General features: G+C 44.1%; 2 protein-coding genes across 18 annotated transcripts in view; one reads left to right on the plus strand and one right to left on the minus strand.

Annotated features, from left to right (window-relative positions):
* TLR5 (toll like receptor 5) overlaps window positions 1-19,392 on the plus strand; it is a 158,271-nt gene that overhangs the window by 74,213 nt on the left and 64,666 nt on the right. For 4 of the 11 annotated variants that reach the window (XR_016442493.1, XR_016442479.1, XR_016442495.1 and 1 more), the window contains 2 exons: window positions 11,848-11,920; window positions 13,675-14,340. The gene's annotated coding sequence lies outside the window, so the exon portion shown is untranslated. Of the gene's footprint in view, window positions 1-3; window positions 4,120-11,828; window positions 11,921-13,674; window positions 14,488-19,392 lie in introns of those variants that run through there. The other 7 variants (XR_016442481.1, XR_016442484.1, XR_016442480.1 and 4 more) reach the window with 6 other exon arrangements.
* Window positions 14,486-19,392, minus strand: part of DISP1 (dispatched RND transporter family member 1) — a 187,279-nt gene continuing 182,372 nt past the window's right edge. For all 7 annotated transcript variants that reach the window (XM_090048239.1, XM_090048222.1, XM_090048231.1 and 4 more), the window contains one exon: window positions 14,486-18,130. In XM_090048239.1, the coding sequence (XP_089904365.1) occupies window positions 14,495-18,130 (3,636 nt within the window). In that variant the 3' untranslated portion in view covers window positions 14,486-14,494. The remainder of the gene's footprint in view (window positions 18,131-19,392) is intronic.

Raw genomic sequence — 19,392 nt, forward strand, 5'->3', positions numbered from 1 at the left:
CAGCCTCCCACAGAAGATTTCCTTTTGCCTTTGGACCTTTCAGATTGCTGGGCAGAGGCAGTAAGTTTTCTCTCTGAGGGAGCTGGACAGACTCAAGTCTCCTTCCCCAACTGCCCAGGCGGTTAGCAGCAGTAGTAGACATCTCCCTATCTCACAAGGCAGCAGAAGGCCATAGAGTGAGACTCGCTGAACCTAATTCCAGTGAAGCTGGAGTGACCTTTTCAGGACACAAAAGCCTGGACAGTGTATGTGGAGACCTCAAGGTGCCCGCACACCAGGGTTCCTCCCTCATCCTTGCTGGCTTAATCCCAAGGAACGGCAGAACGACCACAACAGATCAGACTGTTTTTGACACCATGGATTCCTATGTGACGTCTTTGGGTTTCCTTTCTGAATCACGTGGAGGTGCTTGTATGCTGTGACACCCTTAAAGGGACCTCATGGCAGCCTGGTTGAGAATTACTGCTGTAGAGGCAAGAGGTAGCTCAGTCTCCTTATGAAGGTCCAAGCAGTGGCAGCCAAGTGTGCTGGCTTCTGCCTGTGCAGATTTCTGTGCAACAGGCACTGAACTATACAAACACAATAGAGATCAACCCTTCAAATTGGGTTGATCCACTGGAGTTACAGTGCATACAGCCCCCATTATTTCTTCTTTATCCTGAAAGACACTCTCTGCAGGTTGCTCTTTTTTTAAAGGGGTGACTTTCAATGCTGATAAACAGTAAATGTCTGGATTATTACTTTAGCTTGGGAGACAGTAACAGCCTTTTCTACGGGCCTGATCCTGCTGTCATGTATTCTGAAATGTGGAGTTTAGAATGCTCCAACCTCAAACCAGTTTCTGTCATATTTGCCCTTTCCCCCGCTGTGGGGTTAAAGAGTCCTTGTAAAAACTGTGGCTCACAGAACATTTCCAGATTTAAGTAGGGAAGTTAGCATTTTTTAAAAATTAAACCCCATCTGTGTCCTGTATAAATGTTCTATATAAATATAGCTTTGGGGTACAGGCTTTTTCCCGCCCCCCAGACTAATTATGGGCTATAGGTCTAAGTTGTCCAGTGCACCCACTGAGCTGTCTCAAATTCTTGCTCAAGGGCTTCAATATCTTGAAGTTCAAATATTTCAGTTCAAGTCCCACACTGCTTTTCAGCTGCAAATGATGAATGTGCCAGGATAGAGTAACACATGAGTGATTGTCTTCATTAAGACACCTTCTTTTGCTAAGCTATCATCTTTCCTCAATGCCATTTAAATTATTTAATTTATCCCAACTTCTCTGGAAAACGATACCATCTAAAGATGCCAGCAGACTACTTATTGAATTTTCATTCTATAACAGAGGACTGCATGCTTTTCACCTGGGACCTACTAGTTTTGCTAGACAGTTAAGAGGTTTTTATGGAACCTGATAAGTACTGAGTTTCCATGCTAGCCAGCCATCTTAACCCCAATTTTTCCATTTTCTTTTGCTTAATACTTCCCAAGATATTTTTAAACCCATACTGTTTCTCTGATATCTCTTAAACTTATGTGGTATTTCCATGCTATGCAAATAAAAATGAACGTAAAACATTACTGTTCACATATGATATAAAGTGTAAAGTTTACAGAACTTCAGCTGAATCTTTTCCTGTAAATTTATATATGCCCATACCACACTGGATAAAGTAGTTCCAACTTGCATGATTAAATATGGCATAAATCCTCAAAGTTATGCCAACATGATTCTGTAATCATCTTTCTGCCCTACATGGTGGTGTAATGTTTCTTTAAGTTGTCAAAGAGTTGATACATTTCACCTCAGAAATGGCTGAAGCCAAGCCTGTGCAGTTTAGATATTCATTTCTTAAGTACTTGTGATCCTTGCAGAAGAAAAGAGCTATACAAAATGCAATACGTTTTATTAAGAGATGATCAAAAAGAAATCAAAGAACTGGCAACTGCTACATGTTTATCTGGAATGGAAGAAACCCCTAAGTAATGATATTTTCCAGAATAAAAGTTAGATTTAGACAGAGCTACTTGCAGGGTTGAGGGCCTGAAAATAAAGCCAGAGGATACACAGTGATTACGTAACAGTATGACATTAGACCTTAAAAATGAATCTGCCATCTCCTATGGAATGAGCTGCCATTTGAGATGGAAAATGGGAAGAAAAATGTTTACTATAGATGAATATTAAAGTGAAGGGCAAGCTCTCTGGGCAACGACTGTTTTGGGGGAAGGGAGGGGAAGGTTGCTTCATGTTTGTACAGCACCTAGCACACCAGGGATCTTTTCACTGACTGAGATGGGTACTGCAATGCAAATGGGTACTGCAATGCAAATAAACAAAGCAAAAGCAAGCAATTAAAGCACCCAGCAGAGGAGAACTAGGACTCTGCAGAATGAAGGAAAGAACAAAAAATATGAGGAATGAAAGTCAGACTGCTAAAAGGTTATGCTAAACAAGACATTTTTCAAAAACCTGAAGAAGAAAGGAGTTAACGAAGACAAATGAGTGGCCTGCATGAGTGTAATTTATTGATAAAAGTACATGGAAAATTAAATAACCTCAGTGTTCATTAACAGGGGTGGAAGAGAGATGTCAAAATAAGATACATTTGCCAAGGGTGAAAGATATGGGCTCAGGATTGCTGGAGAACAAACAAGTCAAGCACTTAGGACATCTGCAAGCTGCAGGGTCTGATGAAATGTGTCCTTGACCTGAGAGGGACAAAGCATGGAGAAAGGGTAGAGAATGGATCTGAGCAGTTTCTCCTCTGGAAAAGCCAGGAACACCACCTTCATTTCACTCTTAGAGAGCTGGCTGGGCAGAAAGGTGAGGCTTGGCACAAGCCAATACCACAACTCATCCCTACTGTAACAGAGGCATCACTTGGAAGGGATTCCTGCTGTTCTACAAAAGCTTATTAAAAAAATACATAAACAGCACCATCCTCCCCCCTCTGCCCCATGCGGTTGTAGCCAAAATGGCAGAAAGTGGAAATGTACTGGGGGGGGGGGGTGGGAACGACTCTTACCTGACTGCTGCTGCTTCCATGTTGTGGTCTCCCTGCTCAGTGGACGGGGGCAAAGCTGGGAGTGTGGGAGTGATGCTACCTTTGTAGTGTGTTGGTTATTGCTTCCCAACCCTTTTTTAAACCTCATGGATCTGCCTATGCTTGAGCCTAAGTCCAGGAAGAAGGGTGGGAAAGAAGACTCTCTGAATGGTTGGGGTTGTGTGATCAAGACACTCACCAAGAAAGCCTGGCACCCCGATGATTTATACCATTGTAAGTGAAAAGAGAATCAGGTCAATGGCATATACCTCACAAAAGCTTCTGTTGGATCACAGCAGGAACTTTTCCTGGGACTAAAAGTAGCCCCTCATTTCATATCTATATAGACTAGCAATAATCTTAGTACATCATTCTTCTAAAAGTATTACACTATAATTTGTTGCTTTTTGAAACTATGTGAAAAATGCTATTGTAAGGGAAAGGTAGGATTTAGGTCAACTTTTAAGGCTAGATTTGAGAGGAATTTTTATGTATGCCCTGTGGGTAGGGATATCAGCAAATGAGTAGTATGACTGCAATTAAAAGTCAGGCTAGAACCTGACCTTTTTTTTTTAAATTACGGAGAATTTTACTACAAAATCCACCAAGAGAAGCCTATGGAGATTTTTAGGTCAACTCTCTTCCAGATCTGAAGCATGTTAGTTTAGACGCCAAAAGCAAAACACATCCATCAGCATTAAAGAGTCAACACTTGAAAATCTGGAGAGCTAACAGTACAAGCACTGTAGCTAGCCTGCAGCAAGAGAACAACTGCTGCTGCTTGTAAGAAGACAAATCAGCACCAGTCTTAATTAAACTTTAATAATCTGGAAACTAGACCCAGCAAACTTGTTGAACTAGCAGAATTGAAATAAAGGCAGGAGAGCTGCTGCCCCACTTCTACCCTGCGAGGTTTTTATCCCTTCATAGATAGAATGACATGTATGAACACACATTTTCTAACCATCTTTAATTCTCCCTGAGTCTAAGGAAGGGCATGTGTGCTCACAAGCTTGCAGAAAAAGATTTTTTTTTTGCGATTTCTTAGTTGGTCTAATAAAAGGTCTAATAAAACCAAGAGTTGTAGAGTTTTGCATTTTTTGTGCACACATACAGCTTTCTAGAGCAAAAATATACACCAACATTCTACAGGACACACCAAAAATGATTTTGGAAATACCTTGGTAACCAGCAAAAATTAAGATGGTTTGGGAAAGTGCCTGAGTCTCTAGCACTTTGTAAATGGGGGAGTTAGTACAGTGAGAACCTGTCCAGACACAGCTGCTCCCTCTCCAAACTTAAGAGAGCTAACTAAGTTTGCGCCATCCACTTCACTTTGCTTCCTCCTAGTAAACTTTATTACACCGGAGGCTCCAGTCAGGACCTATTCTGAGGCTGTCAGAGAATCACTGTCCAAGCACATACTAACAGTTGTTGTCCCAAAGAGCTTACAAACTGAATAGATGGCACAGACGGGGTGGGAAGGCAGTAAGTGCAGAGAGTGGTGAAATCCAGTGGCAAAGGCTGGGCTAGAAACTAGACTCCTACTGCAAGAGGATTTCCTCACCAACTAAAAATGTGCTGTCCAACTAGTTTAAACCATTTCTCTCCCACTGCCAGAGCAGAGCATAGCCTTGAGAGAGAGCCTGCCTCTGACCTTATTCAAACCTGTGTAACTCCACTGAAACCAATGAAATGACACTGGTGTAACCCTGCCACAAGAGCAGCCTCTGGCTCTGATGATGTGAAAGCACAAACATATGTTGTTTCCAAAATACTATTTTTATTTCATCCTGGTTAAAATATTCTATTCAGCTCATCTGGCTGTGGAGATATGAATCTTGGGTCAGGCCCATGGTAGACACTTTTGCTAGTATAACAACATGGGTGAATTTTTTTTGGTGATCGTTCTTTGCTGGCATATTAGTGTTTCTGGTGTATACCTCAGTTTTTTTGCCAGACAAGTATAGACCAGTGTTTCTCAATCTGTGGATCACAAGAATATATAAAAGGGTCACAAACAAACTTTAAAAAATTGATCAACGGACTTTAAATGTGGATTCTCCTTTAAAGGAGAAAAATGTGGGAAATCATGGGTTTCCCCTTGGAGGCTGGCAGAGTTCCAGCTTGGAGCTGGGGGAGGGGGAGCAGGAGCAAAGTGTGTGCCACATGCATGTGTGCATGCACACTAGGGGTGTGCGAAGCGAACAGTATTCAGTTTGGATTCAGATTTGGCCCGAGTCAGTGGACACTGATTCAATTTGCTGATTTGGATCACTGTCCCAATTCAATTTGGTCGAATATGAATCTGAAGATTCAATTCTGATTCAGAGAATCAGTGAGTCGGCCACAGCTTTATATGTTTTTCCTACATGCTTCGAGGTACTCAGCTTATGAACACTGAGATGGTGAGGCAGATGGAGCGTCCCACAGGAAGGGAGGGGGGCGTTCCCCGCGTGCTCGGTGGTGGACATGGATCTGGGCCCACTGACGAGCACGCAGGGGACTCCCTGTGCACCCCTGGCTCAGGGCTCAGCCACGAGGTGACCCCAGGTGCCCCCCCAGACCCAGGAGGCACCAGCTGCCGACGCTTCCACTTCGATTCGGAAAGATTAATGCGTCTCCTGATTTGATTCAGATTTGGGCTGAATCTCCTCTGAATTGAATCAGCTACTGAAGCTTTGCACAGCCCTAATGCACATGCATGTGGCAGCATGGGCAGCAGCTCCCGGCAGGTAAGTCTGTGAGGGGGAAAGGCACAGATGATGTGTCAAAGGGGTGGGGGCCACAGGCAATACTGCCCACCACCCCACCTCCTCTCCAGGGCAGAGCCATGGACTGAGGGGAGCAGCAGTGGCAGCCAGGCCATGGCAGCGGGGTAGAGCCACGTGCCCCACCCGCCTCCCCTATCTGTTCCTCGTGCTGCTGGTGGCATGGCTGGCGCAGAGGTTCTGGAGGCAGTGGCAGCAGTGAGTCTTGCCACCTTGCTCTGCCCTCCTGAGCTGCATCCCACTTGCTGGGCTGTGGAGGCAGCTCCTGCCTGTGCTGGTCCAGCCAGGCTGCAGCCCCATGCCTGGTGTGGGTGCGCAAATTTGGGGGGCACGTGCTTCCCCCATGCCTCACACTCCCCACCGCACCCCACACACTGTGGGGGTGGGCCCTGGGGGTAGGGGGCAGCAGGTCAGGAGCAAGGGGCACCACCAGAGTTGGGGGGTAGGTCCTGGTACAAAAAAGGTTGAGAACTAGTGGTGTAGACTATACCAGCAAAAGTACTTTTTCACTGGTGTAAGCTACAGCTACAATAGGAGGCTTTGCTGGCGTATGTAGAGAAGTTAAAAGTAGTCCTTAAACTTGTTGGAAATGTAAAATTAAAATATGCAAGCAGATTTAAAAATAAAAGAACAATACTCAACTGGGCATGGGTCTGCTACCATGGCAATCAGCAGATGGAGAATTTCATGATTAAAAGGGGGCACAAGGGGCATGTCCCATGAGTGGGAACATGCAGTCCCCGGGGACAACTAGCAGCAGCACATATTTATGTCACTGCTAGCTGCCCCCAGGAATTCCCTACATGCTGGGGCATGTGGCAAGTCTCCAGGGCATGCAGCAAGGTGTCTTGGGTGGGGTAGGGGAGGCTGGGGCCAGCACCTCGTCTGGCCCCGGCAGCCTTTCCTGGGGGCCTCCCGGGGCTGCAGCGGTGGCAATCCAGGCATGTACCACCCCACTTTTTTCTGGCATGGGTTTTTTGACACCGTGATCTCCTGGTGTCAAAACCCCCAATTGTGCTGCAAATTGGCAGCATGGAGAATGCCTGCATGTGTGGTGCATGCAGCCTGCAGCGCTGCAAGCTGCATGTGCACGCTTGTCTGGCACACCCAAGAAGGCTGGAGATCTAGATTCAGTCTTTTAGAGTGCCACAGGGACAGGGGCATTGTGTTCCTGCTTTACCTGGGGCACATTAGGATGCTTGTGAAGCTTCAAGCATTGTATCCAGTAGTTGTGGCAGAGGGTTGATTGTGACATTTTTAAGTATAGGCTGGGCAGACACATACATAGACAGGGACAATAGTTCCTTAAGCAGGCAGGGGATCGATGGACTAGATGGCCCTTAGAGCCCTATTTTCTATGATTCTATAGATTTCTTGTGCTAATTTGTGTAAAATTTGGTCCCTTATTGCCAACCTTTATCTTGCCTATTTCAATTGAGTTCCTAGGGCTGGCCTGGTTTGGACCCTGATGTGTGAGGATCACAATCTTCCTACTACAATTTAAATGCTATTATTGATACTTTATGTTCTTCTGGCATAAGTGAAATTTAATATAGTTTGTCAGCATGTGGAAAAAATGTAGGGTCCAATTTAGTGCAGTAAAGGTGGATGTTACCTGAATAAGCCATCTGCTGCTTCCATTAAGCAGCAGAGCAGGATTCCCTGTATAAATAAAACACATTAGTGTTCAATCACTTTTGACATTTCTTTCAGAGTTAAAATCTTGTCACCGAACAACCTATGTTTTTTAATTTTCCTTGGACAAACTACCCAGGCTCTGTCTGGCAAATGCAGAGGTTCCAAAGCCAAAGCATTTTCAAAGGAATATTATTTTACTTAAATGAAGAACAATTTATTGCTGATGCCAGGTGAGCACCAGGGATCCTGGTTTTCCCTCATAAAAAGCACAAAAATTCTGATAAACACCATTAAATCCATAATTAAAATGAAAGGCCTCCCACTCCCCCCTAGCCCTGCTAATGCCCCCCCCCCAGCCTCCACAGCCCTGCTGGTGCCCCTCACTCCCCAACCATAGCCCCCTGGCCTTGCTGGTACCTCAATCCCCCTCCGCCCCACCCCATCCCTCACTCTCCCCTGGCCCTGCTTGTGCCCCTCACTCCCCACCACAGCCTCCATAGCCCCCAGCTGCCAGGGCTACAGGGCCAGGGACCTGAGTCCACAGCTCCCTGACCCTGGCTAAATGTCCACTGCTGCAGCAAAGCAGAGCCCAGCTCCCACTCTGCTGCCTGCTTACTGTGGGCTTGGACAAGGGGGCCAGCTCCCCGCCGCTGCCCAGGGGGAGGGGGACCCATGCTCCCCAGATCTGTGTGTGGTGCGGGGGTGGGCTCCTGCTCTGCTGCCCTCCCCCAGGGCCTCCACAGCCCAGCGGATACAACCCAGTGCTGCAAAGCACAGCTGGGCTGTGTGGGGACCTCCTTGCCGCCATGAGCCCCACGCTGCCTTGGTGAAGTGTTCCTTGCACGCATGGGAGCAACGGCACAGGTTTGTGCCCCTCACAGCTGCCACGTGTGCAGGGGATGCGTCACCAGGGCAGTGCAGCGCTCACAATGGCAAGGAGCTTTCCTGAGTGGCCCTGCTGAGCTCTAGTGCTGGGTTGCATCCACCAGGCTGTGGAAGTCCTAGGGGAAGGCAGCAGGGCAGAAGCTCAAGCCGAAACCTGCCGGCAACCTGCCCACTGCACAGATCTGGGGGGCACGGGTCCTTCCTGCCCGCCAGGAGTGTGTGCTGTGGTAGGGAGCTGGCTGCATCCCCGCAGATGAGCTGCCCACGGCTGCATTATGCTCCCTGCTGGGGCTCTGCTGCTGCATGTTGAGCCCCGGGCCCCAAGCACCACATACCCCCCGGCTGGGCAGCAACCCCAGCTACAGCCATGCCCAACTCCCTCCCTCCCCCCACCCCTGCTGCCACTTACCTGTGGGAGCTACTCTCCAGGCTGCCTGGTGGCCATGGGCATGCACATGCTGCCCCTGCCTGACTGCCCTCCTCCAAGCCCCGTGCAGGCTGGAACTTTGCCAGCCTACAGAGCGCTCTTTGCAAAACTGCAAAATCCATTGGTTTTTCCATTAAAATAAGTCTACGTTTTCCTCTGGTAAAGGGAAAAATCTGCGTTGTACTCCATTTTTCCATGGGAAACAAAACCCAGATCCCTGGTGATCGCTAAAGAGTACATTCTAATTCGAGAAAATACAAACGGTGAAATTCTAGGCTAAAAAATATGACAAGTCTCCAGTATTTATGAAAGCAGTTGTTTTCACTAATGTAGTGGTTGTCAACTGTGGGTATGTGTACCCCTGGGGTACTTAAAAAGGTCATAGGGGATAAGGGGGGCACCCTGGTGGAGCATGTGCCCCCCGATCTGTGCATGGGGCAGAGGCATCTACCACAGTGTTCTGGGCTTTGCAGGCTGCTGCAGCTGCCCTGGGAGTGGTGGGATGTTATGTGCCTGCTGCCGCCAGGCTGCGCCACACCCCTGCCTGCCTGACAGCGGACACACTTGGTATTCACCCCAGGCCCTGTCCTTGTCTGTGCCCCACTCCCTCCCTCACCGTGGGAGCCTTGATTTGCTCCCCTCATGGCCTTTCCCTTCCCCCCTTGACTTACCTGCTGGAAGGGTGGGGGAGGGCACATGCATGCATATGCTTAGCGCCCCCCCCCCCCCCAAGTAATTTTAATATAAAGGGGTACATTGGCTGGAACTTTGAGACAGAAAGGGTACACTTGTTAAAAAAGGTTGAAACCCTCTGTACTAATGTGTTGCGTGAAGCAGCTGTGCTGTTTGTTGAATGTTTGCCTCTGGGCATGGCAGGATGTTTTAAAGGGTTTTGTTTTCATTAAATTATTCTAATTTTTTGGAATTAGAATGAATTGGTACCATCCATGCCACAAACACATAGATAAACATAAGATAATGTTTCTAACCACAACACATGCAAGAGTAAGAGACAAGACACAACCCATGACAGTATAATTTCTAAAATATGTTAAGCACTCATTTTCTGAAGATGGCCACTTCTTTCTCAATTCAGAATTATCTTTCCATATCCTCCTTGTCTTGTTCAGGTACTTCAGTCAGTTATCTCTGTTACTGCTGTCTAATATACCCTCGCTGCTTTGTTACCAATCAGTTGCTATATTTAACAATCCCTCATCATAGGTCATCTGTAAGCTTAGAACACAGTACCTTCATACCAAAGTACAAACCACCGGACCTCTAGGAATTATTAGTAGCTGATAGTAGGGGTAGGCTCTTTTCCTCCCATGTAGGCTGCTCAGTATGCTAGTTACATGTGTGACATAGTAATTCAGCCTCCGGAGGAGATAAAAGGTAAACAGACAAAGAGATGGTGTGCATATTATTATGAAAGAATCAAAGTTTGCAGGCATTACTGGGAAGGGTATTCCCTTCCTCCCACCAGGAGTTCCTGCTGCTCACTACATTCTGTGGATCATAGAATCATAGAAATGAGGGTTGGAAGGGATCTCAGGAGGTCATCTAGTCCAACCCCTGCTCAAAGCAGGACCAGCCCCAACTAGATCGTTTTAACCAGGGCTTTGTCGAGCTGGGCCTTAAAACCTCCAAGGACGGACATTTCACCATGCCTCTAGGTAACCCATTCCGATGCTTCACCAGCCTCCTAGTGAGAAAGTTTTCCTAATATCCAACCAAAACTTCCCTTGCTGCAATTTGAGATCATTGCTTCTTGTTCTGTCATCTGCTACCACTGAGACAGTCTAACTATCCTCTTTGGAACCACCCAGCAGGTAGTTAAGGACTGTTATTAAATCGCCCCTCAGTCTTCTCTTCTGCAGACTAAATAAGCCCAGTTCCCTCAGCCTTTCCTCAGAAGTCATGTGTACCCCAGCCCCTAATCATTTTCATTGCCTTCCACTGGACTATCTCCCTGTCCACATCCTTTTTATAGCGGGGGGGCCTAAAACTGGACACAATACAACAGATGTGGCCTTGCCAGGGCAGAAGAAAGGAATAATAACAGCCCTCGATCTGCTGGCAATGCTCCTACCAGTGCAGCCCAGTATGCTCTTAGTCTTCTTGACAACAAGGGCACACTGTTGACTCATATTCAGCTTATTGTCCACTGAAACCCCTGGGTCCTTTTCTGTATATGTGATATGGACATGTGAGCCTGGTGAAATATTCTTTGTGTACTGGACTTTCCTAAAAGAAGAGAAGGGCAGTGTGAAGGACAGGAAGGATCCTTCACATATTAGTGGTTGGGTATGTCTGCATGGGATGCTAACTGTGCAGTAGCCTAATAACACTGTGGAGTAGCATGCTGGGCAAACCCATGCTAACACTGGTGTAGCAGTATTAGGCTCCTGCACGGTTAGTGTCACTAAAAAGCTATGCGCCAGTGCTACTGCACAGTAGTACCAGTTACTGTGCATTGATTTAATACTTGGCTATGCAAGTACTAAACTTAATGTGCAGTAACTATGACACATTAATGAATGTGCACACACCCACTAACAGCTTATACTCAATTTTTCTCCTATGAAGTTCTCTGATGGCAGACCTTCAGATGGCTTCACCTGTCTAGAGAGGTCATGGGGAGTCAGTCTTTTCTTCTTTCTTTCCACCAAGGGATAGTTGGAGTTGGAATATCTACCATATATAAATATGAATTTTATGGAATAAGTGCAAGAGACAGACTCCCCACCTCCACTATAAAGACATGCCATATACAACAAACGTTCAGCTTTTTTGGCTGATTGCTACTTGTCCAGCTAAGCATTTTTGCAAGAATAAAGATATTAATGTGACTGCAGAGACAGAGTGCAAAGTCACAAACAGTAAATGTTACATATTATTTGCTAGCCAAGTGCATCAATTTAATTTTTTTATAATTGTGTATCCTATTGCAACCTTTTGCCTACTCAGATATTTTTACTATAGCCAGCTCTTCTTAAGGCTGATGAGGCAATTGTATTGATACCCAACCCTGTTTCATTCAGGACTGATATTACTCTGATTTAGCTGATTTGTGTCACTACAGGATCATGCAGACTTAACATCTGATGTATGCTCCTGAGAAGCAGTTTCCCCTGACCTCCTAAACTGGTTAAAAGGTATGTGTGTCCATCACCTCAATTGCTTTGCATTAGTTCTCTTCTGTTTACCTTTCCTGTTCTAAAAACATTTACCAATAACCAGTAGGACAAATTTTCCTCCTGCAAACACTCTCATGAAAAATGTATTTACCCTTTAGCTCTGGAAGATGGCAGGAACATTTCTGCTGAGTGCATGAGCTCAGTAACTGCATATGGCACAAACCTTCTAAATGAACCTTGGATTTCAGTGGCATGAAGATGGTTGAGGACAGGTGTGATAGAGGAGTAGTAGCAACAGCATTACATTGTACTTTAGCACAGGTACATAGGAAAGTAGGTTTAGACTTCATGAGATCATCTAGTTCAGCCCCCTGCTCAGAGCAGGATCATCCCTGACTAAATTATTTCATATGCATCTCTGATTTAGTTAGTCTATAAGGTGCATCTCTACTCTGCCTTCTGTCTGGCTTTGGACTATCATGGCTACCTACCTCTCTAAACTATCCCAGCAGGGACAATCAGGGCTAATTCTAGTTAGTTGCCCTTCAAGCTCTGTTTGCAAAGGGCTTTTTCCCTCCCTGTTATTTTGTTCCACACAGCTAAAGTTCCACTTCTTTCTTAGCCCTCCTGTCACTTCTAAGGTTGCTAAAATTGCCTGCAAAATGTAGAGTCAGGAAATACATCCAATCCCTGACAGGTAGAGGTGTTTCTTGGCCACTCTACCATGGGTACATGTGTAAGGAACTGGGCGTAATTGGACTTGAAATGTAATGAAGATGTGTAAGGGAGAGAAATCTCTGTTATTTTGAGGTCCAGAAAAGACAACTACTCTACTCAAAACACTTGTACTATCACAGTCTCTTCTGTAGTGGTTGGGTTCTTACACTATGTTCATCATTAAGTACCAAGCCCTCATACTGAAGCTCCTAGATAAAATCGAAAAGATGTCATATGCCAGTAGTCCCCTTAGTCATGAAAAATAGAGCAACATTTTTTTTCGTTTTCATGGAGCATAAGGGGCTTAATGTTGCATAAGCATCCCATTCAGTGGAATGCATTTTAAAATTTTAATGCCGTAAAATAATCCACCATAATACCTGCTATAACTGCTCAATTGCTGGCAGAGAGATCCTGCATTAAAGTATCGGAACATTCTGAGACCACAGTTTCAGTTCTCAAGCCTACATTGACTAAATGCTGATACCTCCAGGTATATACACAGCAAAACCATCAGACTTTGAGAAAAGCCTGCAGTCACATGAATACAGTCTGTTAGTATTGCAATTTCTTGGTTATGACTCAGGCTAACATTTGTAATTACATTAGGGTTTGGAATGGTTTTGTGGAAGCAAAAAATCATACTCTTCAGTTCTAAATTAACCACCAAAGCCTTTCTGGCTTAACTTCCTCTGACCTACTGTCAACAAGACTAGAGCATGCCCATAGCTATGTACTACTTACAGTAGTTTTACTTCCAATTTTTATTGGCATTTAGAGTAAAATAGATTGTAAGGCAGTTCACTCCTGATTTTTAATATTAAATGGCATATGTGATCCCCTCCCACGGCCATTACAAAGTGGTAACAGGAAACTGTTTACAATATTTCCCTTCATACTTGGAATAGGAAGTCTCTCTATCAGAAATAATCAGAGAAAGTTTGGGTTAAATGGGTTTTGCCAAACAGACAAATTAGACAACTGTGCTTAATATAGACAGTAACACAGCTGAATTGCACTACCTCCATTATATTTATTATTGATTCTTCTTCCAGGTTTCCCGAGGGCAGAGCCTAAGATGGCTTCACCTGCCTTGAGAGATCATGGGATGCAAGTCTTGTCTTGTTTCCTTCCACCAAGGGATAGCTGGAGTTGGAATATCTGCTATAAATAAATGTGAGTTTTATGGAAATAAATAAATACAATGAAGGCAATGCAATTCATCTATGTTACTATCAATTGCCAAAGGGACTACTCTTTAGATCTCATAATAGCATCCAATTAACAATTAAACATATTCCGAAAACTCACCACATTGAAAACTTGGGGTACACAGAACAAGTCCAAACTACAAGACTTCTGCTTCTGCAGTTGTGGGCAATACATACAGAAGAATGGGATTTGTTAAATTTGCATCACTGATACATCCTACAAGCTTGCTATAATAGCATAAGAATAGGGCAAAGAGTATATTTAGAAAATATAGCAGTGTGCCCTCTGCTCAAAATTTTACCAAATTTCTTAAGTCCTAGTTTCAGAAAGAGGAGAATATCTTTGGAATGCTTTATTTTTCAGGATGGTGGGAAATGAGAATTCAAACTCTAATGAAAACTCAAACTTTGTTAAAACACTAAATCAAGTGTAATCTCTCTTTTACGTACAGAAAAAAGTAATTCTGGATGATGGCGGGTTTTATTATACTATAACAGGTTTATGAAATTTACATGTGTTCGTGGTTCATGTAAAATAGATTTTTTCATTCCAAACTGGTGCTATAATGTAAATTATACATTGTGCTTTAGTTAGATTTTTCATTTTTAATATTTTAGACTTAATTTTAAACAAAAGACACAGGGTATCCAAATGCAAGATGTCTTATAGTGTTTTTATTAAAAAACTTTCATTGGAAAGTTCTGGGCGTGTTAATAGAGCAGGCACATTGGCTTCAATGTTTGGCATTGGACAGTCAACAGAATTGCACTTCACTGTTATAGTTCTGTTACAACAGTGTGAATTTTCAGGGCAATAGTTACAGCCAGCCTCTCCCTCTGAACTGTTCAGCAGGTGTTTCTGATCATTTTGGTCAACCTTCAAAAACTGATCATTCTGCAATGAATTCTGATCCATCTTAAGTTCAGTTTTCTTATCCTGCTTTGATATAGAAGTTCTCTTGTTCTCATTCCCATTTACTTCTGCATTCCTGTTATCACATGTGTCTCTGTTTGTAAAGAATCCCTGTTGTTTTTTTGATACATTATTTTCAGATTCAGAATGAGGACCAGCACTTTGACAGAGATAGGGTGGAGAGCTTGTTGCCTTTGGGAGACTTTTAACATTCTCCTCTGTGGTCTGAAGACTATGTACATCTGTCCTATTTATCCTTTCATGTGTCTGAAACTGTTGTACTGAATGGAGAAAAAAATTTCTAGGCAGTGAATTCTGTGTAACAGGTCTTTTCAGTCTCCCTTGAAGGCAACTGCAGTGGAGGACACGTTGGACAGGGTGCACACAGCCTTCAGCAGCTTGCTGCAAAGCATTTAGGGGAGCCACGGAGTTTTGGATCGGTACAAAATTCCCAGATGAAGGGACACAATGGTAGCACAAAGTCTCACTTAACTGTTGACATGAGTGTGGGCTCCATTTCATATCTATAGGCTTATATGCATCTGGACAGCTACACTGTCTATTCTGTGAGAAGAGTGGGCGTGAGGTATGCTGGTCAGCAGAGGACTGTAACATGGTTGAGCTAGCTTTGTTTTTGATGCTTTTAAGCAGTTCACTATTATATGCTGAATGTGCAGGCATGCATATGTTTTGGGGTTTACCATTGAAATGCTCTGAGCACAAATGGGTTTCTTCATAAGTTACTTTCTCTGGTGCATTACAGTTACTGGTATGTGATGCCAGAGGCTCTAACTCATAATGCTCATGCTCCATTTCTGGTTTTTGACCTCTGGAGGAGTCCAGCTGATATTTGCTGGCAGAATGCAATTTCTTTTGTCCCCTGTCTCCTTGGTTTCCTGAAAAAGCTTGTGAGAAGGCACTGCACTGCAATTTTTTTGGTAGAGGAATCTGGCCACAAGTGCCTTGGGGGCCAAGACAGCGGCACATGCATTGGAAAAAGAAGGTTGCAAAAGCCCAACTAATGCACATGATGAGCATCATGAAAGTGCCAAGCTGGGTATATGCCAAGACTGTAGAGGGCATCATCATTGCTCCAGCTACAAATGTTGTTAAAGCAGCCATTGCAATTGCAGAACCCATGCGGCTAAGAGAGAAGATGACTTTTCCTTCCCGGTCAGGATCAGGGGCTAAGCGGTAAGCGACTCCATAGTGAACAGCAAAGTCAACAGACAAGCCAACAGCTACAGAAATAGTGACAGACTCTAACACATTTAGCTCCCATCCAAGAAGAACCAGAGAACCAACAGTGACAAATATAGTTCCGGCTATTGACACTATTGCATAAAGGCTTATAATTATATTCCAAGTTGTAAGCAGCATTACACTAAATGCAACAGCAACTGAAAGACCCATGGCAATTAGCGTACCATCAGAGAGACTGTCCTGAAGATCATAGAACTCTAAATTACTCACAAACCAACCATTGCCTAGGCCCTCAGGAGCAGAACCAAGCTCATTTGAAATCCATGAATCTACCTCTTTGTAGAACTGATGCATTTTCTCATAAGCCAGTGTGAAGAGGTAGGTGCTTTGGAACTCCAATACCACTGCCCTGATGGTGTCATTTATGTCAAATCGAGGCCCTGGGGTTTTGCTGTCTAGATGGTACCCAGTGCTTCTTTCTAACTCCATGATGGCCCTCTTGATGCATAATTCAAAGACTTCCTGCTTGTATGGAAAGCTCCAATGGCTGCAGCAGGGATAAAGAGCTGGCTCATCACAGTCCTGATTTTCCATCCATTGCTTAAATGTCTCAATAAAGCAGCTCGTAAAGTCTTGCTCTTCGGTTTGGTAATAGAATGTTTGATTTCTTAATTTCTGGCAGAAATGTAAAATCCAGACCTGTGAAGCTGGGCTTGCAATATTAAAACTGCTGTCTAGTTTTAGCTTTCCTTTACTTTTAGGATTTAGAGGGTCCCCATTATCTTCTGGAAAAACACCCCAGATTACTGTAATTGGCATGTGGAGCTCCTCTCCATGGTGGACACGCTCAAACATAAAAAGCTTCTTGTACTCGGCATCATAGCGTTCAAAAGGGTGAGAAGACCTAAACACTTGAAACTCAGAGAGTTCCAAGGATGGCAATTTCATCTTTGGGTTCACACACACAATATATGCTCCACCTATAGTTAAGGCGAGGAACCAGAACAACCAAATATATCGAAACTTAATAACAATGCATGGCAATACTTTTTCAAAAAATATCCTAGATGCTTCTGAGACTGCAAAAATTATCTTGTGGACCATTTGGCACAATACTGTCCAGCAGTTTTTGGTGCTGTATACCCTCTGTTGAGGTTTTCTGAAGCAACTGAATATATTGAGAAGATACCGTTCATGCAACACAACTACTGCAGGTAGCCATGTTACCATTAAAACATAATTCACCAATATGGCAGTGCCAGCATAAACACCAAAACATCTGATTGCTGTGATATTGCTGACATAATTAGCATAGAAGGCAGCAGCGGTGGTAAAACTAGTGACAAACATGGAAAGAGCAGCATGTTGCAAGGTGATACTCACTGTCTCAGAAGTTGTAGTCTGAGATTTATCAAATTTTGTGTAGTTCCAAACATCACAGAGGACAAAGGCATCATCTGCTCCAATTCCAACAAGAATAATTAGTGCAGTGAGATTCATAAAAGGGAAAAACTCAAAATTAAATACTACCCGATACAGAAAGTAGGAAACGATCAAGGAGCTAATTATTGCAAACATGGTCATCAGCGTGATAAATATGGACTTAGTGTATACACACATGACTAAGAGCACAATCACAATGGCTATGGCAGGATACACAGTATCCATTAACAGGTAATCTTGAAATAAGCTATGTTTTATTCCAAACTCAATCCCTGTGATGGTGGTTATACCATCAGAAGAGTTCCAGTTCTCAAAATTATCCAGGTAAATGTTCATCATGCTTTCTCCTTTTTCTGTTGGAGAGAAAAGCATGCTGTACTTTAAAGCTGGTAAGACATAGTCAACAGTCTTTGGGTTTAGGAAATCTTTGTCTACTAGATAGTGGAGGATCTGGTAAACAGCATTGTACTTTGTACATTTACGAGGCACGTTTGTACACTTGAGTTGGTCCTTCCTTCTGGCTGCCATGTCCCAGCAGTCTGGCCCCAGGGTTCCATTGTAATAGTATTTGGCACACGTTCGAAGCAGCTTTAGGGTATGAGAAACATCTCGTTCTACAATTTTTTGACATGTTGATCTGTTATTCAGAATGGCAATATAGTTGCCCAGCGTCCAGCTGGGGCAGCATGAGGCAGCAGTGGTCCTCTGGCAGAGATCACCAAACTGGGAGTGAGATCTTATCTGTATAGGGACAGACATACGGAGAATTAGAATACTAAGGCTAAAGTCTGTTTTAAATGGGAGGAGAATGTTTGCTTTTTATTATTAAATTTAAAGTATTTCTAAGGCAAGTTTATCTAGAGGGAATCAACGTGTCACCCCATGGCACTCTTGCTGCCAACACTTTGAATTCCGTATCACACACACACAACACCTCAACCTCTCCTTATGTTACACCAACATAAAGAAGGAGCAAACCCCTGATGAATAACAGCATCATGACAGTGAAACACTTGTATAACCAATCATGTAATTAGAGCTAAATGCTCAGCAGTTTTAAGAGTATATAATACCTTATAAATGAAAATCCATTACTTGGAGATGCACTAATTCATTCCCCACAACTAGAGTTTAGTTCTCCTCTGATGCCTCAAAGGGAGTATTTTAAAATACTGACTTGCCTGGAGGTTGTTTGGTTTCCTTTCACCCCCTTGAGTGCACATAAAGAGGATCAGAGAACCTGCAGGGATTATGACAGCTCCAGCAAGAAAGGATGGGATAGTTCTGGAACAAAGAATGCTGTCACAAGCGTCCTCGTCCACAACCCCTTCTGTACAAAAGAGTTTTCTGCCTTTATGCAGCAAGTGGTGCTTTTTTCCAAATTAAATCAACCTGTGGAACAGGCCCTGCATGACTCTAAAGCAGAGCTGCTCAACCTACAGCTAGTGGGACAGATACAGTTCCTGAAGTGACTGGACTCAGCCCATGGCATGAGGAACAGGAGACCAGTGGCAAACAGCTCGGCCCAGCATGTCCCCTTCCCTGTCCTGTGCAATGCAACTGAACCCCTCCACAACCCAATCTGCTTTCTCCCTTCCTTCTCCCCTATGCAGATACTTTTACTGGAGGTAAGCTCTCTTCCTCCCTCCCTCTTTCCAACATTGGCAGCCAACTTCCTTCCACACACCCTCACTCCTGCCCCCAACCCTGCCAGAGGGAAGGGGTAGCTCACAATGCAGCCAGGTCACAAACATTCAGCTTGCTGCTTAAAAAGTTGAGCACCGCTGCTCTAAGGACTTGTACATAAGTTAAAGCTATACCAATTTAACCTCTTTGGTTAAGAAAGTAATTTAGTTCAATTAGCACAACATCCTTATTTCACTTTCAGAGGGCCTTATATTGAATTAGCTGAAGCTTGTAAGGACTCACAGTGTTAGCTAAATCATTACGTAGCGCTCTTCAGCCACTGTAATGGCATCCATGAAAAGAGACCCCACTAATTT

This window comes from Crocodylus siamensis, chromosome 1 (genome assembly GCF_052110815.1).
Source record: "Crocodylus siamensis isolate JL-2025a chromosome 1, ASM5211081v1, whole genome shotgun sequence".
NCBI classification, from domain to species: domain Eukaryota; kingdom Metazoa; phylum Chordata; order Crocodylia; family Crocodylidae; genus Crocodylus; species Crocodylus siamensis.